The sequence below is a fragment of the Physcomitrium patens genome, chromosome 17 (genome assembly GCF_059467195.1).
Source record: "Physcomitrium patens ecotype Gransden chromosome 17, ASM5946719v1, whole genome shotgun sequence".
Lineage (NCBI taxonomy): Eukaryota > Viridiplantae > Streptophyta > Bryopsida > Funariales > Funariaceae > Physcomitrium > Physcomitrium patens.
The window spans coordinates 1132655-1160106 of record NC_143426.1 but is presented as its reverse complement, the minus strand read 5'-3'; the positions used below and the strand labels follow the sequence as shown (position 1 = coordinate 1160106).

At 37.4% G+C, this 27452-nt stretch overlaps 1 protein-coding gene across 1 annotated transcript; it reads right to left on the bottom strand.

The window, feature by feature from the left end:
- Positions 1–13395: 13395 nt before the first annotated feature.
- Positions 13396–16779, bottom strand: LOC112294333 (uncharacterized). Its single transcript, XM_024544639.3, has one exon. The coding sequence runs from the start codon at positions 14647–14649 to the stop codon at positions 13714–13716; it is 936 nt and encodes a 311-aa protein (XP_024400407.1). The 5' UTR covers positions 14650–16779; the 3' UTR covers positions 13396–13713.
- Positions 16780–27452: the final 10673 nt, after the last annotated feature.

Genomic DNA, 27452 nt, shown 5'->3' with positions numbered 1-27452 from the left:
GAGCGGTCATCATATGTTGAGGAAATCTATGATGCGACAAATTGTATTCGCCACATACTCTGATCTCTGTTCTCTTCGAAGATGATTGATAGGGCCTCTCAACCATCGGTAGTGTCCCATACCAGGGCGAGAAAACCACCCAGTTATTTGATCATTGTTGAGGCCTTTGTAACTTCCTTCGAATAGAATATTTGGAACACCATCAGGAGTTGTTCCTACCTCTAGCAAAATCACCAAACATCGGGAGTCCCTTCCCAAATCGTGATACCAAACGCATTGTATCTCACCATCTATTCGAGGAAGAACATGTCGTTCTTGAAGATCTTCATCTCGATTGCGTCGTCTTGAAGGTTGTGACAATCGTAATGTCTCGTCCGGCAGGTCAGCAAACGAAGGTTTTTGAGTTGAATCCGCTAGTTGTTGGCTCTCTATCTAATTAGCGTCTCAAATGCAAAGAAGTTACAAACAAGGATAGGAAATTGAATGTTATCTTGCCTCAATCTTGTCTCTTTTATAAGAGAGATTTTCATCTTGATTTCGATGGATGTCGTTGATGAAAAACTTTGACTTTAGCTGATGCATTTGTTAGATTCCTGGATGGCTCCCATGTGCGTTTACTAATATCATATCCGTGCCAATGAACAAGATATTTCAGCTTATTTCGGCGCCACCTTGAGTCTAATATCTCTTCCACCTCAAATTCTTCATTATTATCTACTTCTATAGGAGGCGGTGGCATTTGTCTTCTTCCTTGTATATCCACTGTCTTATATGGTTCAAGAAGAGACACGTGGAATACAGGATGGATCTTCATTGACTCCGGTAGATGTAACCGATATGCAACTGGGTTGATCTGTTCAGAAACAGAAAAGGGGCCAAACCTACGATAGTCCAACTTGTCACAAGGTCGAGTAGTCTTGATATTGCGACGAAGTAGCCATACCTTATCACCCACATTGAGTTGTAGTTGCTCCTTACGATATAGATCTGCGTTTATCTTTTGTCGTTCTTGAGCTTCCTTCAATTGCGTCTTCATTATTGCATGTAACTCTGACAACCGATTTGCCATATCTTCTGCTGCAGGATTATCAACTTTTAAAAAATCAAAAGTATCAAGTCGTGGATGATAGCCATAATTGGCAAAGAAAGGTGTTTGTTGCGTGGAAGAATGTACCGTATTATTATAAGCAAACTCTGCCAATGGCAGAAGGGTTGTCCAATCATCTTGTTGGTAGTTGATAGTACACCTTAAATATTGCTCCAAGACTTGGTTTACGTGCTCTATTTGTCCATCAGTTTGAGGATGGAAAGCCGAAGATAGCTTTATGTCCACTTTTAAAATCTTGAAAAGGGTCCTCCAAAATCTTGACACAAATTGAGTTCCCCTATCCGATATGATATCTTTAGGTAATCCATGATAGCGATAGATATTATCAATGAAAAGCTTAGCTGTTTCTTCACTTGTGATAGATTTTGTACATGGCACAAAATGTGCCATCTTGGTGAAACGATCTACTATCACAAATATAGAATCATAAGATCTTGAGCTTGGAAGATCTGTGATGAAATCCATAGAAACAGAAGACCATGGTTGTTCTGGGATAGGTAATGGCTGAAGAAGTCCGTAAGGTCGATGACGAGGAATTTTTGATCTTGAACAAATATCACATGATTGTACAAAGTCTTTGACTGACTTCCACATTTGTGGCCACCAAAAATCTCTTGATATGAGTTCCAAAGTCTTATTATATCCAAAGTACCCTGCTGCTGGAAAGTCATGACGTGCTTGAAGAACACGTAAACGTGCTTCTCCTTCTGGAACATATAGGCGTCCTTCAAAATATAATAGATTATTCTTGAACTCGAACTTAGAACGATCATGAGACTTCGAAGAATTATTCTCGATATCATGAACAAGGGGGTCTGAGGACATACTGGACTGGATTTGCTTGAGAAAAGTTGAATCAACAGTCAATGTTGATTTCATTGCTCGGAGATGAAATTGCTCCGGTTTCAAGAGAACCGTTCTTTGTTGCTCAAAAGCTGCATCTCCTTTTTTTGGTACAAAATAAGAACGTCTAGATAGGGCATCAGACAAACCTTGTTGTTTTCCTGGCCGATAAGTGATAATGAACTCGAATCTTGACAAAGACATACTCCAACGAGCTTGACGACGATTCAACACGCGTGCAAACATGAAATACTCGAGGTTCTTGTGATCTGTATATACAGTGACTGGACTAGAAGTGCCTTCTAGATAATGATGCCATTCTTGAAAGGAATCCATGATTGCAAGAAGTTCTTTATCGTGGATCTCATAATTGATCTCGGGTGCTGAGAATTTTCTTGAATGAAAAGCTATCGGATGAAGTTTGTCATCTGTTCCCATTTGTGATAAAACTGCACCCAAGGCAAAATCTGATGCATCTGTTTCCATAAAAAATGCCTTGAAAAAGTCAACACGATATAAGACTGGTGCAGAGACAAACGATGTCTTCAAGGCTTCAAATGCTGCTTCCACTTCTTGATTCCATTGAAATTTATCTTTACTAGTCAAGCGTGTAAGTGGAGTTGCAACTCGTGAGAAATCTTTGATGAAGATCCGATAGTAATTGACAAATCCCAAGAAACATTGGACATCTCTTACTGTCCTTGGAATCTTCCAATCCATGATTGTTTGGACTTTCTTAGAATCCATCATGAGACCATCATTTGAAATGATGTATCCTAAAAAGTCAACTTGAGTAGTGTGAAATACACACTTTTTCATCTTGGCGTACAATCCTACATCTCTAAGTTTTTGTAATACTTGACGAACATGTATTTCATGTTCTTCGACGTTGTTAGAATAGATCAGGATATCGTCTAGGTAACAGACGACAAAATTGTCTAAGAATTCACGAAATACATCATTCATGAGATGTTGAAAAGCAGCTGGTGCATTCGTGAGTCCAAAAACCATGACATTATATTCAAAATGTCCGTACTTGGTTCGAAACGCAGTCTTCCATTCATCTCCTTCTTTGATCCGTACTAGATTATATGCTCCTCTTAGATCTATTTTTGTATAGATCTTAGCTTGATTCAACTGGTCAAGGAGTCCTGATATCAAAGGTAATGGATACCTGTTCTTGATTGTGATCTTGTTGAGTCCTCGATAATCAACACACATTCGTAAAGATCCATCTTTTTTCTTTACGAATAGAATTGGAGCTCCTGCTGGAGATTTTGAATGGCGTATGAAATTCTTCGCTAAATTCTCGTCAATATATGTCTTGAGTTCAGCCATCTCATCTTGCAATAAACTGTAAATTGGTCCAAATGGTGGCTGAGTTCCTTCCTTGAGATCGATTGAACAATCATATGGACGATGCTCAGGAAGAATATCTGCATTATTTTTCTCAAAAACGTCTTGATACTCCTGATATTGACTTGGAATGCCACTTGAAGTCTTTTCGTTTTCAGAAATAGGTGCAGCATAAATAGCAAAAGTTGATCCTTCTTTTGCTGCGTGTATAAATGCTTTTGCACCTATCAGTATGGATTTTACTATACTAGACTTATAATTTTTTACTTGGTTAGTAGAACTATTAATAACGCTCTGGAAAAAGTCAAGTTTACGCGAATTCTAATCTATTCGAGGGTTATATTTTTCTAGCCAGGATAAACCTAAAATAACTGGATTGGACGGGGATTTAATTATGTTAAAAGCTATGTAGCTATTATGACCATCTATTGTTACTTTTATAGGATGAGTTTCATGAGTGACATCTCCAGAAGACAAGGGAAACCATCTATGACTTCTACATGTATTGGTTTAGGTTTCTGTACAAAAGGTATTTTACGACTCTTAACAAATTCTTCATCTAAAAAACATGCTGAGGCTCTTGAATCTAATAAAGTAGAGGCTTTGTAATTCTTAGGTCCTAAATATAAGTCTATTATAAAACAAGAAGAGGGTTCTGAGGAGAGGATAGGACCTTCATTAGGAATTGTACAAGGTTCCAGCTGCATGGTCCCTATTGTAGCTGGACGAATCCGTTTTCTGACATGTTGTTTTCTTTGACCGTCGTACCCCTCATTTTATAGTTACGTCGCTTCTTTGGACAATGTTGAGCAGTGTGCTTAGGTTCTCCGTAATATAAACATAATCCTTCTTGATGACGACGAATCTTTTCTTGCTCAGTTAGGGGTTTAAAACGTACCACGTCAATTTGCATGTCTTCTACTTCCGAATGTACGTTTGGCAAAGATGTTGATGTTGCCATTGAGTAATAACGTTGAGGTTCCCGTGAATGATTCTCAGATCGAAATTCAAAAAGTCGATTATCACATTTTACCGCAAAATCGATTGCTTGACTCAAAGTTTGAAGATCAGGTAAGTTGAGCATCAATTTCTTTACTTCGTATTGCAATCCATAAAGAAATTGACTAATGAGTGCAACATCATCCCACTTGATGTCAATTGCAAGTTGTCAAAATTGTGAAGCATACAATGTTACTGAGCGATTTCCTTGTCGCAGAATTCGGATCTTATTTGTTGCAACACGAGTTGCATCGTGCTCACCATACATAGATCGAAACTCCACCAAAAAAGCTTCCAAATTGTCCAATATTGGATTTCATTGTTCAAGAAAAGACGAAAACCATGATAATGCAGAACCAGAAAGTAGAGTGCCAATAAACCTGACTTGTGACCCTGGAGTTGGATAGCTTTGCGGTTGAAGTTCAATTGCCAATTGTACTTGATTGATGAACCCTCGAAACTTAGATCTCGTACCATCAAATTTCTCGGGTAAGGCAATTCTTGGTTCTCTAGTGCTTATAGGGTGTTGTACAATTGGAGAAGGATCGTGATTTGTTGTAGATGTTGAAGCAGCTCCGATCATCTCTATATCCCCACTTTCTGCTATTCTTGTTCTTTCATGTGTTGGTGAATTGAGTTGATGCATCGCAAGCATTAACTCCCTCATTTGCTCTTGCATTTGTGCCATTGCACTCTTCATTTCAACAAGCTCTGCCATAATGACATTAAGAAAAATTTGTTTGATACTGCTCAAGACAAAAGAAAAAAAAGACTTGATAAGAAAGAAGATACTAAGAACAATATCAGTTTAGAAGTGGGTAATCCGCAAACTTCTAATACGCTTATATCTTGTCAAGAAAAAGGGGTAATCCACTCTCACTCAAGAAAAACAAAGCTCTGATATTGTAAGTGCACTCTTGTCAATCTGTCAGGAACAAAGACTCGATGAGGGAAAATATACACAAAAAGGCTATCTCGATATAATAAGTCAAAATATAAACAAGTAGATATATTAAAAGGAAACTGGAATGGCTATTGCCACAAGACAAGAAACTAAAGACTCTTGAACCTGGACTAGAAGCAAGAAAGGAGTTGACAAGAGTGAAGAAGCCTTCACTCTTGTCTCTATATATACTATCTAACTAAGGGCTACGTGGCGACATTCTATAGGACCTCCAATATGTGTTGACTTTGTAAGAGACATGCCTTGACTTACAAGGCAAGTTTTTCTACGTGTGGGCCACATAGTTAGCTTGATCTTCAAGCTAACAACATGTGTGGCACATGGCCAACTTGTTGACCACGTTTCTAATCCAAAAAGTCAATTAAAGACACCTATGAAGTCAAAGCAGCATCTAGGAAGTTTCTAGGAAGCTTCTATATTAAATATTATAGAATTAACTTACTTTTATCTACTTTTACTTACTTCTACCTATTTCTATATGTAATTATTAGCTTACATGATTATGGCCGTGACACTTGCATATCATTTATATCTACTGGAGTCAATAAAAATCCATCCAGTATTCCACGTGTCTCTTCTTAAACCATACAAGACAATGGATATACCAAGAAGATGACAAGCTCCACCTCCTCCTATAGAAGTAGACAATAATGAAGAGTTTAAAGTAGAAGTCTTAGATTCAAGGCGGCACCAAAATAAATTGGAATATCTTGTCCATTGGCACGGATATGATATTAGTGAACGTACATGGGAGCCAATAAAGAATCTTGTAAATGCAGCAAAGGTGGTGGAGGCTTTTCATCGACGACATCCATCAAAATCAAGATGAATCTTTATAAAAGAAACAACATCTAGGCAAGATAACATTCTACTTTCAATCCTTGTTCATAGCTTCTTTGTATTTGTGACGTTCAGGAGATGGAGAACCAACAACCAGTGGATTCGACTCAAGAGCCTTCATTTGCTGACCTACCGGATGAAACATTACGATTGTCACAACCTTCAAGATGATGCAATTGAAGAAGATCTTCAAGAATGACATGTTCTTCTTCGAATAGATGGCGAGATACAATGCATTTGGTATCACGATTTGGGAAGGGACTCCCGACGTTTGGTGATTTTACTAGAGGTAGGAACAACTCCTGATGGTGTTCCAAATGTTCTATTCGAAAGAAGCTATGAAGGCCTCAATAATGATCAAATAACTTGGTGGTCTTCCCGCCCTGGTATGGGACACTACCGATGGTTGAGAGGCCGTATCAATCATCTTTGAAGAGAACAAAGATCAGAGTATGTGGCGAATACAATTCGTCGTATCATAGATTTCCTCAACATATGATGACCACTCCTTGTGGAACTCGTCCCTAGAAGGGAGGGTAATGTCACGGACATACTCATGTAAGCTAGTAATTACATATACAAATAGGTAGAAGTAAATAAAAATAAGTAAAAATAAGTTAATTCTATAGTATTTAATATAGAAGCTTCTTAGAAGCTTTATAGATGCTGCTTTGACTTCATAGGTGTCTTTAATTGATTTTTTGGATTAGAAACGTGGTTAACAAGTTGGCCATGTGCCACACATGTTGTTAGCTTGAAGATCAAGCTAATTATGTGGCCCACACATAGAAAAACTTGCCTTGTAAGTCAAGGCATGTGTCCTACAAAGTCAATACATATTGGAGGTCCTATAGAACGTCACCACGTAGCCCCTAGTTAGATAGTATATATAGAGACAAGAGTGAAGCCTTCTTCACTCTTGTCAACTCCTTTCTTGCTTCCAGTCTAGTTTCAAGGGTCTCTAGTTTTCTTGTCTTTTGGCAATAGCCATTCCAGTTTCTCTTTCAATATACATACTTGTTTATTTATATTTTATTATCTTTCTTTGAGTAAAGGCTCACTTGTCTAAATTACTTTTTCATCGAGTTCTTGTTCTTGACAGCCTACCATTCTATGTTCTCATTGTAAAAAGATAGGATATTAGGAATCAAACTATATTAAGAATAAAAATAAAGCTCTAGCAAACTATACCATAACAACATCTAATTCAAGAAAATCAAAAATAACATAAAAAAATGAAGATGAAAAAGTAATCCCACCTTTCTTTTATATTCATACTTACTTCACACAAGCATTTTGCTTTGTCAAATCACTGAACTGAAAAAAATAAGAAATCATCAATGGATGGGCAATTCATGAGCTAAACACCATCTAACTCACACCAAAATATAATTTATTAACTTTCAAATTCTCTCACCTAATGATCACCAACTGCATCTTAGAAACAATACAACACTCTCAATTTATAGATAAAGAATAAGGATCCATGATTCATTTCTTAAATTTTTTATATATTCCAGATTTATATAAAAAATTATTTTTAGTATACAAATATAATCAAACTGGAAGAGGACTTCTAATCAAAAATCAAACTTATAAGCTATTGAATTAAGATCATTAGATTTTTGCTCAATCACTTCTCTATAATAAATTTTACTTATTGTATGGCATGATTTACAATCTGGAAATACATGGAGTATCTAGTTGTAGAGAGTTTAGTTTTAACTTATTGGCTAGGCTTCAATAAGTGATTTATTCTACCTTAAACTTATACACTAAGTCTTGGCTTCTAAAACCTCTTCACTAAATATAAAATGCCCAAATTATAGCAAAAATCATTCAAAATATATTTTTTCTACAAAAGATTTTTTCTTCTTGAACTTTAGAAATTTATATCTCTTGATCCAACTATTCAATTCTTTTCAAATATTTACATAACGTAGCTACTACTCTTAAGTTTTACTACAAAAAATTAAACTATAAAATTACTATGAGTCTTCTAGCATCTTAGAAATCCTAGCAGATACATTAAATCTTAACTTACAAGCACCTAAGAATTATTTTCTTTACATCTCAAAAATCCAAAATTCAAATGCTACAAAATTTAAGTAAAAGATTTAATTACATGACTATACACATTTTTAAAATTTTTTAGCCAAAATCTTGTCAAATTATTTAAGATATTGCTTAAAACACAATCACTAATAAACCAGATTACTTACTGCCTTTAGATTGCAAGCACTGACTTCAACTTCCAATATCTCCTTTATTCCAACTTAGAATTTATTAAGAAGTATATAAAAAGTATAGCTGAGAAAGTTTTTTTTTCAACTACAGTCGCTAATCCTTCATTTCTTTTTTTACATGTATGTTATATTCAAAAAAGTGATAGTGGGTACAAAATTATCACCTTAACTTTGAGCATCCATATCTCTTTCATATATACTCCAAAGCATACAAAATTTATACCAAAATCATAGTCAAAAATCTAAACTTGCTAACTACAGCTTTCAAAGTTCAAATGAACTCAAAAGAATAACCCTAATTCCTAATAAGGCCTTGGGCAGCCTCCTTGAAGCTCATTGGGCATGATTTTTAGCCAATAGGAATGGAAATTTTTTTCATCCATCTCCATTCATCTATTTAGATGCCCTAACTTCTCTTTTTGTTAACAAGACCCTTCTCTAATCATTTTTTTAATAAGATGTATATAATATATGCCCTAAACATCAAATAAAAGAAACAAAACAAGACTTTAAGGGTCACCAATGTCTAACAAATGTGGCTTTAAATATGTAAAATTTACTATCAACCAAAATTAATCTTAAAAGCCACTATCAAAAGAAAATAAAGTTATATAAATTCTAATAGTAATTCTTTTAAACAACCTCCTTTTAAAGTAGTAATCTAATTACATTCTACAACCAATTAAAAACCACTAACATGGCTCTTACTATGTTTCTCAGTAATTTGTATATCAAATATATAAATACAATATTTTCACATGGTAGCCAAATCACAACACAACAGTGTTCTTCATGCTATAGTCATAGCCAACACAGCAGTCATAACATATGTTTTACTCATGGCTCCAACTTTTATTTGTCAAATCCCAAACAATAATATTATTGAAACTTTTGAATAAACTTGTATCTTTTCACCTTATTCTAATATCTTCATGGCCAATGGGCATCATGCATAAAAACCTTGTTTGCTGCCAACGTTGATTCAAGCTTTTAGTATTGAATTCAAGCTTGATCAATCTTTCCAACTAACATCTTCTATTACAATTCAACTGTGATATTATTGCCTAGGCCATATCAACAATTTTAGATTATAATAATTAATTCAAAATCAAATTATGCATAGAATTTCTTTAAAGAGAGTTTCTTTACATCCATGTTTTACATGTATTCACAACAAACAAACTACCACAACATTTTCTAAAGAAGCTACATTCAAAGCCATTCATCTTTTGGAAATTATTCATCTAGATTTAAGTAGCAAAATTACAACATCCACTTTTACTAGATATGAATATCATGTTATTTTTATTGATGATTTTTCTAGATACATTGTTCCTAGACTTCTTTCACAAAAAAAAAATGAGTGCTTTGAATTCTTCAAAAAAATTCATGTAAAGATAGAAAAACAAACTGGATATAAACTAAGTACTTTCTGTTTCAATCAAAGAGGAGAGTATGTCTCCTCTGCCTTAAATCACTACCTATAAGACAATGGCATACAACGCCAATTAACTACTGCCTACATCCTTCAACAAAATGGGGTTGCAGAATGAAAAAATAGAACTTTACTCAATGCAACCTAGTATATGTTATATGAAGCAAACTTATCAAAGCTATATTGGGGGGAGGCAGTTACTTGTGCAACATATCTTCAAAACCACATTCCAACCAAAGCTATTCCAAGTAATGCCACTCCTTTTGAATTGTGACACAACAAAAAACCAAATTTATCAAATCTCTGTGTATTTTGAAAGCAACTGTTATGCAAAAATTTCTAATGCATTAAAAATCAAACTCGACATGACCACAATTGAATGTATCTTCTTGGGATACAGTCACACTAGCAAAGGCTATAAGGCTCAAGATGTACACACAAAGGCTATACTTACTTCCCGAAGTATAATATTTCTGGAGGATAGCCTATCTGTTCAAAAGCATGATATTCTTTTGCCTGATCCTGAAATTTTTTCCATCGACTTTTGCCCTATGGCGTCCCTCCTCGTTTTAACAATGGCATGCTCTACACAGCCGATCCTACTTCACCCAGCAAACTTGTTGTACCTGCATTGCCACTAGCTCTCGAAGTCCTTACCCTACTATTGGTTCTCGAAGTCCCTGCCCTATCACTAGTTCCCAAATTCTCAGCGCTCCAGACTGAACCACCCACATCTGCTCTGCCGAGTCCTTCTCCAGCCCCTGCTGACCACCCAGCACCAGCCGTCCCTCCCACACTTGCCATTACTATTGAGCATACATGGCTTCAGCTTGCCTAGGATAACTCTTCTCCCACCAAATCACTGTCACTACAACCGCCTCGGCTCGAAGTTGTGTTGCCCATGCAACTCCTCCACCATGCCTTTCCTTCATCGTTGGCCGTTGCAGCCCCTGCTCCTATGCCGACGGTCAGTACTCCTCGCCTTCCTCCACATTCAGCTCCAACTCGTCCTCTCTGCGCCTATGAAGTTGAACGATCTGGCATCGAAGTCATGTCTCACATGCGGCATCATTCGTAACAATCCAGAAGCTCCTACCTTGAGCCACTGTCCCTAAATCCTGACCCTGGTACCTCTTCCGCTGCAATACCGTCCCTCAGCCCGGTATCTGCTCTCTCCCGCCATACCTCCTAATCAACGAAGGGAGTTCTCCCTCCTCGCAATCCCAATGAAAATTATGACCTTGCCGTTTTGATACCTCGATGGCCCCCTGTTCTTCCTACGAAAAAATGGGCACTGTATACATTGAATCATATTCCGCTAGAGTCCATCTCATACAAACATGCTCTAACTTATCCCAAATCCGCCTATTGGAAGGCTGCCATTGCCAATGAGCTCAATTCTCATGCGGCCAATGGCACTTGGGTCTTTACCGACCTCCCTCCCAATTGGCGGCCAATCACCTTCAAACTCAAATTCAAGAGCGACGGCCACATTGCCCGCCTTGTCGCCTGAGAGTTCAATCAAATTTTGGGGCTGGACTACAACGAAACTTTTTCCCCGGTTGTTCGGATCCAATTAATCCATCTCATCCTTATCCTTGCCGTCCAACAAAACCTGCAAGTCCACCAAATAGACGTCAAGACAGCATTCCTGAACGGCATTTTGCGAGAAAAAATCTTCATGGAAGTCCCACCCGGCATTACTCCTCCATGCCCTGGGTTAGTTTGCCGTCTCCACAAAACATTGCACGGCCTGAAATAGTCCTCGAGGGAATGGTTTCAAGTCATCGGCGCCTACTTTATTACAATGGGATTCGAAAACTCCACGGCCAATTGCAATGTCTACCGCCTAAGTTGTGGCTCCTTCTTCGTCATTTTCTTACTCTAAGTGGACGACACCATGCTCGCCAATAACAGTCTTTCGCTTCTCCACGACCTCAACAACAACATTGAGGAAGTAGATTGAAGTATATAAAAGTAGATTAAATTGATAATATCTTGGTAGGAAGCTTTTAGAAGCTTCATAAACACAAATTTGTGTCAAAGATACTTTTAAAAAAAAATCCTTTGTAGAGAATGAGAAGACTTTTAGAAGACGAGAAACAATCTCAAGTGATAATGGAGGATAATAGAAGCTTCTAAAAGACTATAGAAGGTTCTTAAAATTTTCTAGACAATCATAGAAAATTCTATAAGCTTTAGGAGAATTTTTGAATGCTTTAATAAATACTAAAAAAGATGCTTAAAAGATGCTTTTTAAATATTTGAATTATCAATTTTTATAAATATTATTTATATTTAGTCAAAAGATCTTGTTTTATTTACAATAAAAATAGCTTTATGGTAGGTTAGAAGAAAAAAAATTGCCACAAGAAATTGCACTAGAAACATTTATGATTAAAACTTATGAAAAAGCTATATTTGACTTACTAATCATCTATTTGTTTGTACTATTATTTTAAAAATGTATATATTCTTATTTTTTAACTTTCCTGTTTTATATTCTTTCAATTATGATAAAATTTTAAAAGATAAGAGAACTTAAATAGAATAATGCAATATCAACTTACAAAAAGATGATTTACAACCTCTTCCATGTTCAAATTATACAAAATAATAAAATACTTTTTTCTTTTTAGAGAATTTTTTTTTAAGTTATGAAAAATGATTGCTGATATTCAATATGTTGATTTAGCTACATGCTAAAAAAAATTTGATATAAAAACAAAAATAAAATGGCTAACTGTTTTGAAATTGAACAAGATTTTAGAGTATAGTTGCACACATGTAACAAAAGTACAAGGCCATAAAATCATTGGAAAAAAAAAAAAAAAAAAAAAAAAAAAAAAATTGAGAAATTGAAGTGTTAGACAATAGATTTTCTTAAGTATTTGACTTCACATGCAAGACTGGACAAAGTGATTTACAAACACTGCGACAAAAGAAATCTCTAAACCCTTTTTATTAAAATCAACGTTACTTATTAAAAGCTTTTTGCATAGTTATATTTTGATAAGGCTTAAAAATAACTCTGCCACAATCATCTAAAAAGCTTTTAAAATATTTATGAGCTGATTGAGAGGTTTTTATTTTTTTTTTAAAAAGAAAGAGGTTTTATAAAGATAGAGGAATAGTAAGAAGGTTTGCAATTTGATTATGTTCTAGTCTTTTGTAAACTTCTAAAGTCATGTTTTTAAAATGAAATTTAAAAGACAGATATATGATTTATTATAACAAAATTATTATTGTTATTATTTTTTTGAATATGTTTTTTTGTACTCAATGTATACAATTTTCAACTTAAAAAATCACTATTTTTTATGAACAAATAATTTTTTTTTTATATTACCTAGACTTTAGTATAACTTCCATGGCATTGAATGCAAGTGAATAAAAATGGATATAACATGTAATAATTGGATTTCAAATTTTAGCCTCTTTTTTAATAAGATTATTGTAGCATGGATTCATGATATATATACAACAAGTGTCTAAATCCATTTGAGATATGGAGGAAAAATACTTCTGTTAAAACAATCTTGACAAGTTCTCTGCAATTTGAAACAAAATACAAAAGATACATTGAGTTTAGTTCCTATGCAAGTTTTTGTGTATTTCATAATATTCCAGTTATGAAATCATTGATTACAAAGATAAGAACAACCAATTTTAGCAATAAACGAGTTTTCACTTGTGAAAGATTCGGAGTTGAATTTCATGAAAATACGTTATAGCCCAACAACGTATTTAAAGGAATTGGAGTTCTATGTGACGCATAATTGCATGTATCATTGTTGATAGATTTGAATTTTAAGTGATGTTATTTAAGCTTAGAGGGTGTCAAAATCGGCTTTAACATGCCTCAATTTAAAGCTAAAAAGTACGTTGGGGAGGTTGCACCCCAGGGTGGGAAATTAGGGTTTCAGAGCTTCTGAGCGACTGTTTTCACGGCATCGGCAAGTGCAACAAGCACTCGAGCCAAGATCGCGGTATCCTTGGGCTTTGGATTCTCCATCTCCACCGCCTCTTGGCGCCTGTCACTCCTGTCCATCACCTTCATCAAGCAATCGATAATCTCCTTAGACCCGTCTTTCATCGCATGCACAAAATCGTTTAAGACGACAGGATTGTCTAAGCTGGCTCTCGTCTGCTGCTGCTGCTGCTGCCGTTCGTGATGCATCTTCTTCCCCCTTCTCTTCCCATTCGAATCGGTATCCATGGATTCCATATCATTGCCCTCACTGCTCCCGAAATTGTCCTTGGTTAACAAGTTAGGGGTGGAACTGGATACGGGAGTTTTGAATTCTCGATCTTTCCATCTTACTCTGTCCTTTTTTTCCTCTTTCTCATTCTGGATGGCGTGAAGACTGTAGAAAACAATCTCGTCCATCTGCGGCGGCAGGCTGGCATCCTTGCGCTCCTTGTTGGTCATGTCTTTGAAGTAATCTTTTGCACCACCGCCGCTAACGTACTGCCACTCACGCACAGCTTTGTAATCCTTCATCATGTTTTCCCACTTGTCTTGGCACTGGCTGCCGCTCCGTTCCATCTCCTTGGTCTCCATGTGCATCGCCACAATTCGCCATTTCTCAGCTGCTGGCAGCTTTACTCCTTGGCTCTTGTATTCCTGGCAACGCTCCCGTTCTTCTTTCTTCGCTTCGATCAGTGTCAGCATTTCTGTGACCGTCCATGGCGCACTCCGACTTCGTTTCTTGTTACCTCCACACCTTCCGTTTAGGCCAGAGTCGACGGTACCCACACATCCGAGATTGTGCAGCTGTAGCTGAGTTCCATTCACTGGGCCACAAACATCTTGCTGTATAGGATCTGAGGCCTCGCAGGTCCCGTTCTCCTCCATCCGCTGTTCTTACAGGGAATCTCGCATACTGCAGTTGATTGAGCGTTTTTCTTCCACCGTTAGGTCTGATGCAGACGGCTCCCTCTCCCATTCATACCCTATCCTCACCACTCGCATCGATTTTCGCCCTCTCTTGAGTCAGGAAGTTTCTGAATCCATTTACGTGAAAATCCTTGCTCAAAAAAATAAATAAAAATAAAAATAAAAACTTCTTACTCCCCTGATCCCTCGTCACCTGCATTAGTACTTCAACATGATGTATACGCAGATTTGCGACACTAAAGATCTAGTTCCTCTTAACGTTATTGCAGGTCCAATCTATCTGTTGCATCGCATCCTCACTCGTTCGCAGAGAAACATGTAGCACTTGCACTGACAATGGCAGCAGCTCTCGAGATGTCGCGTTACATCAAGCGCTGCTTCATTGTGAGTGGCTAGAAGTTTGAAGCGTGACGCATGGGTTTCTAATATTTGTTGAAATTATGAAGACCCTTCACGTTTGATCGCTTTGTGGCGTGCACCGATCTCTGAATGCGCGCACAGCAAAAAGAAAAAAGAAAAAATGAATAACTGGGAGGTATGATGTCTGGATTGGGAATTCCATGCGATGCGGAACTTGTAGCTAGATCTCCGTGGATAAACTGAAAATAGGGCAGGAACTGGTGCCCTGCTGTTTAGTGGTAGTTAACTGAACTGCAAAAGTACCAACCGCTCCCAGGCTTTCCAAACTGTCTCTGCTTAACTCACAACTTTCATGCGGTCATTTGTAGGATCTGCATCTTCCAACTCAATCCGATCCATCGACTTGTATGTTGAAAGGAGGAGCACCAGATCACCTCTCTGAGGCAGTTTAGTTTCTTTTGTAACCTCGCTTAGATTATTGTAATTTGAACCTATCCTACAGATTGAGTGATTCCAGACTCAAGGCAGGCCAATTCACGCGGTTGTGGACATGCGATTGTGCAAAGAAAATCCATTCAAACCAAATTAATTCGAAAATAGTTCAACTAAGTCTCGATCACGGTCTATGTTCTCATTCTGAAAGTACCTGATCCTTTCCATGAACTGCAATTGGATCTCTCTTTCTGAAGCCTACAGTTCTCACTTCAAAATGACGTCTGTCGTTGGCAAAATTGTTTCCCCTCATTACCTGCTCTCGAAGATTATGAGGTATGATCAGTGGGATCGTCAAGTCTCATGCGGTGCCCACGGTTTTCGACCACTGGTGAATTTTTCTCACGATGTCACTGGTCCGCACAGCCGACAACGTGCCATTTTCTCTCTACGTTCTATTGGATGAATCACGCTCAGTTAGGCTTCAGCATTTCTCATTCCGCATGTATATCATGAATTGTTTCCGCATCAGTGTAGCAAATTCATGCACGAACGATCTAACATTTGAAGGATCATGCTTCCTTGGTGTTGATTAAGAAATGACGACATTGAAACCAGATGATGATGCATGGTGAATCGCCAACCTGTCTACCGACTGCCAACAATCCTAACAGTCAGCCTAGGGTTCACAACAATTCATGAACGCAACAATTTCCTTTATCACAGCCTGAGAACAATCTCTGACTGCTCTAGAAATGCCGCAAACAAGTTGCCTCATGGCCGATACTGCAGTCCAAAGTTACAAAGAAGGTAATGTGCATTCCACGACGCGCATTGAGTCGAAAGTTGAAGAAGCTTGAAAGATTGTTTGCGTGTTTCCTTGAATTGGCAAACTTGATATGCTGCGATCGATCGCTGGAGCGTCGCTGCGATTGACGATAGATTCGCTCGGCTGTGACTTGCCGATGTCAAGCCCGCTTCGCACCATCTGCTGGAGCTCCAAAGAGTTCTGCAAACGATGTCTACAAAAACTAGACCAGAGTGAGTATTGTCTTTTTACTTCTTTTCTTTTTCTTTAATTTTTTAAAACACTTTATGGAAATTCATTTTTTTACTAGAGCTTCTTTATCTATTTAACATTCAAAAATTACAAGTGTCTTCATAATCGCATTAATTTTGTGCTCCAAAAAGTGACAAAAAGGAAGAAACATAAAATGAAATAAAAGAAAAGAAAAGAATAGATGAATGGAAGGGTGATGAGTGTGGACATTGAATGAAGTGTCGAACGAATGAACGAGCTAGACGATGAGGATAAGACGAACGCGGTCACGCTGCAGCAATGAAACCCGGCGTCGAAGCAGGCTACGAAATCGGTGTGTCGGCGGGTCATTGGATGCATCCGGCATCGAATTGCTGGAGAGCAGCAAGGAGGCTTCGTGTTGTGCTCACTTACTGCTAAAAGCCCAATTTCACAGACAGACCATTCTCTGGAGTGTTGTTGTTGTTGTCCATGTGCAGCTGGAGCTCCGCCTGGAAGGTTCAGGGTTGAAGTGAATTGTGCAGCTTTCCTTTGTGTTTTGTTTTCTCACGATTGCCATGGACTATACGTCTTCTTCTCTGACCAATCTACACTTGCGAGAGTTGCTTACGTTCCACCTGCTGTTCTCTTCTACATTGTAAGTGGGTGTGACACAGGAAGTCTGCATTCGTTTTCGTGAAGATAACCTGGAAAACACCTGAACGAACTGAACAGTGCACAGAACTTCTCACAGCCGGCAAGACGTTGCTTGATTCACAACCTTGGAATCGTTTATGCTGCTACTTTCACATGTCTGCTGAGCTGCACCCATTCATTTATATCTGTTCAACCTGGACAATATAAAAATACAGCTTAAGATCAAACTATTCAGAGTCACAACAGTGCATAGCATTCAGCACCTTAATCCAGGATAATAGGGTAGCAAACAGCCGAATTTTAGCATCGTGGGTAAGGGTCATCAGTTTCGAGAGTGGAGGTGATTTTAGCACATATTCAGCTTTAGTGAACTTCTTCAACGGTTGTGGAGAAACCTCCTCCACAGAGAGGTCTATATCTGGTTGCAAAATTATTTTAGAATCTGAAGCACAAATGGGGCACAAGAGCTTTGTATATTCAGGTTCAATAGGGTTGGCATAATGAACAGAAATCAGTGTATGTGTGAGAGTAAAAAGTTCTCTTTTTGTTCAATTCGAAAAGATGGTTTTCAAACAATTCGAATTGTTTAGCGATTCAAGGTCAAGCAAAATGATATTTTCCAGAGTATTGGTTATACCAATGAAAGTCTCTTTGCTTGCGATCTTGAAAAGTGTTAATTTGTTTAAGGTTTATCAAATATTAATTGATGTTTATTCAAGCATCTAAATATTTTCTTGTGATTTTGTTCAAAATTAAATGCTTGTTGGTTTGAAAAGTGAATTGAGTATTAGGATATATGTTTTATGGTTGAGAACTTGTCTCAATTTTTTTTTCACTGCCCAAACTTAAGTACCATTAGGCTCCTTGTTACACCCCAGTTCTAATTAACTAGATTGTCACATCCTAGGATGGGATTCCTAGTCCAAACAAAAATTGCTCACAAAGCAATTAAGCTATCACAACATCTTCCTCTCACTCATTTAAACAACACAAATATATGCTTACGATTAATTGTATACAACATACCTCCACATACATGATACGCACACTATAATACAAAACCAATACAACAAAATTTTGTGAGAAGTGGTAGCTTTCTTCTTCATTATGTAAAACTTGATTACATATTCTAACATATGGAAATTATTTATAATCAATACTTCTTGCTCAATTTCTATTGACTAGTATCAAGATAATGCAATCTATTGAAAATGTGGTAGCTTGGTTAACTAGAGCTTTGTCTTCTTAACAAAAAAAACATGTCCTCAAATCAAACTTCAAAAATTGAGATACTCCTTTCCTTACTTCTTCAATTAAACTTCTCCATTTGTTGATTTTCTAATCAATTCTTATACAACTGGTCATTGTTTAAACTTTCAACATCTAAAATTTTTTACCTACAACTATCTTCTAAAACATCTAATTTTCAACTATCTTAACAATTATCACAATATCAATGCATCAAGGGCTAATCAAATTTTATGTATCATCTAAAGTCATATGCTTACCAATTCAAGTACAATTAGCTTTGAATCTTTATTTTTGTATTATAATACAATTATTAGCTCAAAGATAAAAAAAAATATTATATTATAGAGGAGCTTAAATAAAAATATTGTAGCAAATTATCTTAAAAATATAGATAATAGACAAGGAAGTAATAAAAATTAATAAGTGTTAATGCTATATTTTTGTAAAAAAAACTTCTATTTACTTTAAAGGACTATACATAAGGCAAATCAAAATGCAGAAGAAAAAGAATTGATATAGAAATTTTTAGAAAAGACTTAAGGTAGTTTTTAGCAAAATTTATCTTAAAAAAATAAGAATTGATACTAAAATAGGACTCATTATGAATCCTCATTAAAATAAGACACTAAGGCACAAACTTACATAGCTATAGTGATTCTAGAGTTCTTTGATTAATTGGAGAGTTGAATTTGAAAGCAAACTTATAAGAATATTTTTTGGGCATTAATTTTAGGTAAATTAAGTTTATATTAAAGTTGTAAAGGCTTTACAAAGTTGGGGTTGTTTTAAAGATGACTTTGGATTTTAAAAAATACAAAGAATTCATATTTTGGAGAATTGTGTGAGATTGATGGATGATCTAAAGATAGAATATTGTTATTGTATGAATAATATTGTGTTCAATTTGTTTTATAAAAGTTAGAAACATAGTCCTTAGAACCTTCTAGAGACAAGTTTCTAGAACCTTTTAGAAGCAAGTCTCTGGAACCTTCTAGAAGCTTCTTAGTTGGTAGAAGATGTTAAGAACATAGTCTTTAGAACCTTCTAGAGATAAGTTTCTAGAACCTTCTAGAAGCAAGTCTCTGGAACCTTCTAGAAGCTTCCTAGTTGATAGAAGTTACTTGAGAAGCTTCCTAAATAGGAGTATATATTGGAATCGAGGCTGAAGAGTTCTTCAATCTCGACAACACATCTCTTGGAGCTCTAGCTCACCTCTCTGGTGTTGTTCTTGTATTCATCTAATTAATCTAGGTCTTGCCAGTTCTTCTTGAACTTCTTGTTAGATCTCGAGTTTGTATTTCTGTGTCCGTGATAGTTTGTCGAGACTTCACTCACCTCAGATATCAGAGTTAGTTTCTTCCTCGTTAAAGTGCGGATTACCCCTCTGCTTGGAAGTGTACTAGCATTTTAGAGGTTGCGGATTACCCTCCTCTAAATTGATATTTCTTTTGTTATAATATTGGAGTCTTATTCTTCTTGGAGAGAGTAGATTACTCCTTTTCTTAAAGCTCTTAAGGCATTTTAGAGGTTGCGGAGTACCCTCCTCTAAACCAATATTGTCTTCTTGTAGAGTCATTTCTGTCTTTCTCTTAGAATGGCCAAAAGCCAAGACATGAGTATGATGGAAAGTTCGAAGTCCAAGTTATATGCTATCATGAATGCCCTCGCTACATTATCACAAAGAATTGCAGAGATTGAAGGAGTCGTGGCAAGGCTTCATAATGATGGAGCCTCTGAGATGGCACAATCTAGGTTGCACCAGCCTCAAATTTCTGCACTTGGAGAAGCAACTTTGCCTCAAGTTCGACAAGCACCGTTGGTTCTACAACATAAGGAGCTCCGAGTTAGCCTTCCCGACAAGTTCGATGGTATACGTTCCAAGTTTCGAGGATTTTTCAATAAAATCAGGTTGATAACAGTTTTACAGCTCGAATGCTATCCAATGGAGGAGTCACATGTTGGGCTTGTTAGAACCTTACTTACAGGGCAAGCTCTATCATGGTTTGCTCCTTTGTTTGAGAAACGATCGTCCATACTAAAAGACTTTGAAACCTTTTTGGAGGCATTTGCGGAAGCATTTGATGAACACAACAAGGTTCGATGGGCTACAACAAAGATCCGGTCACCACGATGTCGTATTACGTGCTTTCCTGCTCGAGAACGAGCCGGGCGTCTGGCTGTAGAAGGTAGTATGGAGATTCACCGATAGTCAAGCAGTCTATCAGTTTTTGACTGCTGGAATATAAACGACTGCAACAATGTACCGTAAATCTATACGGATGCTCTTCGACTACTTGTCGAAGTCTTTTTTTTTTTTTTTTTTTTGCCCCAGCTGGTAGGTCTCTAGACATTACAGAGAACCCCGAACAACCCAAACTGTTAATCTTCAATACCCCTTTGTACTTACGATCTTGTATCCACTGACTGTCCTGTTAGATTAACCCAATAAATTTCATTCACTCCGCATACTCAATCCTATAGACACCCTTTTAATCCTTCAATCACAGACGTAACTCGATTTTACAAAACAGTCAAGAGTATTCAAACCCACTTCATTTAAAAATCCCGATTCACCATTACAACACTGACTTCAGCAGCAATTGCCTTAGTCTTCCCAAAACTCTACGAAGAAGAAAAATCCAAATTCTATGTCTTTCCTTCCCCGACCCGAAGCATGAAGCTCCTCTCTCTAATTCCCTTGATCTTCAAAAACCTCCAATGAAAACCGAATTGGTAACCTTGCAGAAGCTTGAAAACTAGCTCCCCTCCCCGATTCCCCCCTAATCTTATCCTCTGAATTTCTTCAATCTTCCGTCTTAGATCCGGAATTGGCTCCCACCTCAAGCTTGGATCCAAAATTGGCTCTCGTCGTCAAGCTTTCTCCTCCGTTTTTACCTTTAAGAAATCCATTTACCGAAAACAACGTTCCCTGAAATGGCACAGAAAACAGGACAGCCTGAAACAGAATCGAACCCCGTAATCGAGACCACATTGAGTCGCCCGACCAATTCAGGTCCTATATTGGGAAAGATGCCCGTAGTAACCTGGATGTTCCCATAATTGGGTCAAATTGGTCCTCGCGTCAGATTGGCTAAGACTCGTAGTAAGACCTGGATTTCCCGTAATTAGACTGCATTGGGTTGACCGGCCAATTCAGGTCTCATATTGGATAAGAGGACCCGGATTGGATTATCGAAATTGGATCCAATTGGCTCCTCGAACCCGTCGTGTGAATTGGTCCTTCTCTTCTTGCTCACTTCCGTTATTGGAATCGAACGGAGCATTTCAGTATGCCTCGGCTGACTGTAACGGAGTGACTGAACCTGACCACTCAGTATTTGTACTGGAGTTGGTTGATGCTCCCAATATTCGAGGTAACTGAATATTAATAAAATTCCCTTTTTTTTTTATTTTCACTGTATACTCGTGTTACAACACGACAACGATAAGGGATGCGCTCTACATTAGTCTATGCATCGGACTTCAGACAATTAGCATGCCCCATCAATTGGGATGAAGAAGCGTTGATGAGTCAATTCTACTGGGGTTTAAGGAATGATGTGAAGGATTTGCTGTTAACTCTTCCTGATCCACAAACACTCAACGAAGCTATTAGCCAAGCTGTAAAGTGCGATAACTACCTATTCCAACGCTGCCAAGACCAACGTTGAAGACAACATACGGTTCGCTACGCCCCAACTATGTCAGCAAGCAGCGTGAATTCACTTTCAGAGGTAGAAGACATGCAAATTGATGTGGTACGTGTCAAATCCCTTACCCAAGAAGAAAAAAAGCAACGTATAGAGGAAGGTCTATGCTTGTATTGCGGTGAAGAAGGCCAAAAAGTTGAAAACTGCCCCAAGAAGCAAAATCAACATATTGTCAGGACTAGAGGCACGTTTGTTTAGGAAAATGAGGATGCCCAGCCACAATAAGAACCCTGCGGCTGGATAGTAAAATATCGCAACAACAACCAGGTTCCTTTCTTTCCGCTCAACCTGCCCTTTGCTTTACAATCCCTTTACTTATTGGCCTTCAGAAACTGAGAACCTTAGCATTATTAGATTCAAGAGCATCTACTTGTTTCTTAAACGAAGAATTTGCAAAGTGTCATAAGATCCCTTTAGTACAAAAATCTAGACCTGTTCATGTTGAGGACATAGATGGGCGACCTTTATTGTCTGGTAGTGTCACCCATGAATAATAACCTATAGAAGTGATGTTTAAGGGCCATAGTAGTCATATTATTTTCAATATTATTAGAACCCCATCAAATCCTGTTATTCTTGGTCTTTCCTAATTAGAAAAGCATAACCCATCCATAGATTGGAGGTTGAGGAAGATGACCTTTCCCACAAAACCACCCAAGAGCAAGCCTAGTAGAAAACCCCGAATAGAGAAATCCTTATTCATTGGAGCAAGAGCGTTTATAAGATCATCCAAGGAAGGCATACCGTTTGTCATTTATGCAACTCCAACTACCGGGGAGAAGATCTCGACAACAAGTATACCTGAGCAATATAAAGATTTTAAAGACGTATTTCAAAAGAAGAATGCTGACATACTACCGGAACATCAACCATATGATTGTGCCATAGACTTGCAAGAAGGAGCACAACCGCCTTTTGGCCCAATCTACAATCTATTGCAGATGGAGTTGGCGGAGTTACGGAAATATATCAACGAGAATCTAGCCAAGAACTTCATCTGTCATTCAAAATCGTCAACTGGAGCATCCATCTTATTTGTGAAGAAGAAAGATAGCTCGTTGCGGATGTGCGTGGACTATCGAGGCCTCAACAAGGTAACAAAGAAAAATCGTTATCCATTACGCTCGATTTCTGGTCTCTTAGAACAACTTGGATGTGCAAGGATCTTTACAAAAATTGATCTAAGGGGAGCTTATAACCTCGTACGAATCAAAGAAGGAGATGAGTGGAAGACATCGTTCCGTACAAGGTATGGCCACTTTGAGCATAATATCATGCCCTTTGGTCTTACCAATGCTCCAGCGGTCTTTCAACATATGATGAATGACATTTTCCAAAAACACCTTGACGATTTTGTTGTCATCTATTTGGATGATATTTTGATATTCTCTAAAAACGAGGAAGAGCATGAAAAGCACGTTCGTTTGGTCTTGGAGAAACTACGCGAGCGAGGACTATATGCCAAGTTGGAGAAGTGTTTATTTCACCAAATAGAGATGGAGTTTATGGGATTCGTTGCGACTACGGAAGGCTTGAAGATGGACCCCAAGAAGGTGGAAGCAATCGTATCTTGGGAGGTTTTGAAGACGGTTAGAGACATACATTGCTTTCTTAGTTTTGTCAACTTCTATCGGATCTTCATCAAGAATTACTCTCAAGTTGCTGCTCCTCTCACTCGATTGACATGCAAGGATAAGTTGGAATGGGGACCTCTAGCTGAGAAGGCGTTTCAAGACCTGAAGACCGCATTTACTTTGGCTCCAATCTTAGTACATCTAGACTTTACAAAGGTCTTTTACTTAGAAACTGATGGTTTGGATTTTGCTTTGGAAGTTGTACTTTCACAAATGAGAGCAGACAAGAAGCTCCATCCGGTTGCATTCTATTCTCGAAAGTTCTCTGCTGCTGAAATCAATTATGAGATCCACGATAAGGAACTTCTTGTTATAGTGGATTCTTTCCAAGAATGGCGTCACTTTCTTGAAGGAGCTGCATACCTAGTGACCATATATACAGATCACAAGAATTTGGAGTATTTCATGCCGGCTCATGTTTTAAATCGACGTCAAGCTCGGTGAGTATGTTGCTATCTAGGTTCGATTTTGTTATCACTTATCGACCTGAAAAGTAGCAAGGACTATCTTATGCCTTGTCGAGGAGATCGTATCTTATACCAAAGATTGGAGAAGTAGCGTTTGATCAACAATGTATGACATTGTTGAAGCCAGAGCAATTTCAGCTTTCGACTACTATTGTGTCAATTGATGGTGAGTTCCTGAATCAGGTACGTGTTGTGACTATTGAAGTTTCAGTAGGCATTGATATTAAGCAATGTGCCAATCATGACAAGTTCAAGGTGAAGGGAGATCTTTTATACTTTTAGGAGTGGTTATATATCCCAAAAAGACCAGCACGACTCCGAGTTCTTCAATCTCGCCATGATTTTCCAACTGCGAGACATTTTGGATTCAACAAGACCTTGGAGCTTATTTCTCGAGATTTTTGGTGGCCCCAAATGTGGAAGGATGTGAAAGATTTTGTCCTCTCCTGCAACATCTGTTCAAGATCCAAGAATCCTCGGCATCACCCTTATGGACTCCTACAGCCATTTTCGATTCCATGTCGACCATGGTCTCCAATTTCCATGGACTTCATCAAGGACCTGCCATCATCGAACTCATTTGACAGCATCTTTGTCGTGGTAGATCGGCTTACAAAGATAGCGCACTTTGTCCCTTGCAAGAAGACATCGTCCAGTGAAGTCACAACAAGACTCTTTCTCGATAATGTGTATCAATATCATGGACTACCAGATGAAATCGTATCAGATCGAGAAACTGAGTTCGTATCAAAGTTTTGGAGATCTGTCTTTGAGATACTAAAGCTGGATATCAAGCTTTCTTCGGCTTTTCATCCTCAAACTGACGGCCAAATGGAACAGGTGAACCAAGTCTTGGAACAATACTTACGATGCAGCATCAACTATCAGCAAGACGATTGGACCACATATTTGCCGCTAATCGAGTTTGCATACAACAACACCCTCCCTACGTCGACTCAATACACATCATTCTTTTCCAACTATGGGTATCATCTGAAGCTTGATTTATTAAATCCGTCAACAAATAACAATCCAACAGTTGAAGGATTTGTGAAATACCTATCAGAGCTTCAAAATACGTTGAAGCTTCAATTACAATCCACTCAAGAATCCTACAAGGCATCTACAGATAGATTTCGGAATCAAACACCTACTTTCAAAATTGGAGATAAAGCATGGCTTCTTCGACAGAATATCAAGACCAAGCGACCATGTGATAAGTTGGACTATCGAAGATTGGGACCATTTATCATCCAGAAGCAAATCAATCGAGTGGCATATCATCTGGAATTACCGGCTTCTATGAAGGTACATCCAGTCTTTCATGTTTCTCTGTTGGAGTCTTATCGAGAGTCGTCTTTTCTTAGAAGAGTGCAATGTCCGCCACCTAGTATTGAGATCGAGAACCATGAAGAATACGAGGTTGAAAAGGTGTTGGATTCACGACGAAGGTGGAGCAAGTTATAATATCTTGTTCATTGGTGCGGCTACGATATTAATGAGCGAACGTAGAAGCCAGCTGAAAATCTCGCCAATGCGTCGCAAAAGGTACAGAAGTTTCATCAATAACATCCTCATAAACCTAAGCCGGTTCGACGATAGCTTCGTTCTGAAGCTTGCTCACCCAAGAACATAAGAAAGGGGGAGAGCACTACCAAAATTCGTAGTTGATGTAGTTATTTTTTCTAAGATAAAATAGAATTTTTTCAATAGCCATAGTTTGGTCTTTTGATATGGATAGCCAAGAGATAGATACTATGCCAATCAGATTATCTCAACCGACTAGCTCACGAAGGCGACCCCAAAATGAAGAACCCCCTATACCACGACGATGATGGAAGATACCGAGTAACCAATCACTAGTGATTGTATTTGAGTCCGAGCCTGCTTACGATGGTCAGCCAGAAGGCGTGTTTGCAGGACAATTTCACAATGAGGACATGGAAGTTCATGCTTGGTCAGAAGTTGAAGGAGTAGGCTACTACCGTTGGCTTCAAGGGCCGATGAACCACTTGCCTTGTGAACAACAGTTGGAATTCATAGCAGACGTTATGCGACAGATCTTCATTTTCTTGCGTTGGTACTGATTAACAACAATATTGCTTCTCAAAGACCTCGAAGCTAAAGGAGGGAGTGATGTTAGGGACATAGTCCTTAGAACCTTCTAGAGACAAGTTTCTAGAACCTTCTAGAAACAAGTCTCTAGAACCTTCTAGAAGCTTCTTAGTTGATAGAAGATGTTAGGAACATAGTCCTTAGAACCTTCTAGAGATAAGTTTTTAGAACCTTCTAGAAGCAAGTCTCTGGAACCTTCTAGAAGCTTCCTAGTTAGTAGAAGTTACTTGAGAAGCTTCCTAAATAGGAGTATATATTGGAATCGAGGCTGAAGAGTTCTTCAATCTCGACAACACATCTCTTGGAGCTCTAGCTCATCTCTCTGGTATTATTCTTGTATTCATTTGATTAATCTAGTTCTAGCTAGTTCTTCTTGAACTTCTTGTTAGATCTCGAGTTTGTATTTCTGTGTCCGTAACAATAAGTTTGAACTTGATTAAATGATTTGTTTGAAGATTGTTGGAATTCGAAGATAATGAGGTCTCAAGAATTGGAGTTTAGAAGATAAATGAGGATTTCTAAGATATACAATAATATATTGCTTAGATTAAATTAAAAATATTTATAGTAATAATTGACTTAAATTCCAACAACTTTGTTTAATTTTAAATCAATATAATGATAAAATTTAGAAATATTATCATTAGAAGATTGGTACTAAGGTTGGAGAAAGAGATTAGCCAACATCCAAGTAGATTTTAGGTTTTGCCTTCTATTTGATAAGTTCAATCTTTTTAGAATTGATTTTACTTGTTGCTAATTAAGTGATTGAGAGGTTTGCAAATTTTGTATTAAAACCAGTGGTTAGATTATTAATTATTGAGGTATCAATTTATTATAAGATTAATTAAGAATTTATTTAAGATTTAAGATTTAATTAGGATTTGTTTAGAATTTGATTAAGATTGGATTAGATTTTTTTAAAGATTTGATTAGAATTTTAGTAGGATTTGGTTGGAATTGGTTTAAGATTTTATTAGAACTTGTTTAAGATTACATTAAGATCTGATTAGAATTTCTAATTTTAATATTTTTAAAATATTTTTTAGAATTTCTATTTTATTATTTCTTTAATATATATATATATATATATATATTTGTAATTTCTTTAAAACTT

What these genes read in the sequence shown, in the direction of transcription:
- LOC112294333 (XM_024544639.3), bottom strand. Translation starts at nt 14,649, where the DNA reads ATGGAGGAGAACGGGACCTGCGAGGCCTCAGATCCTATACAGCAAGAT.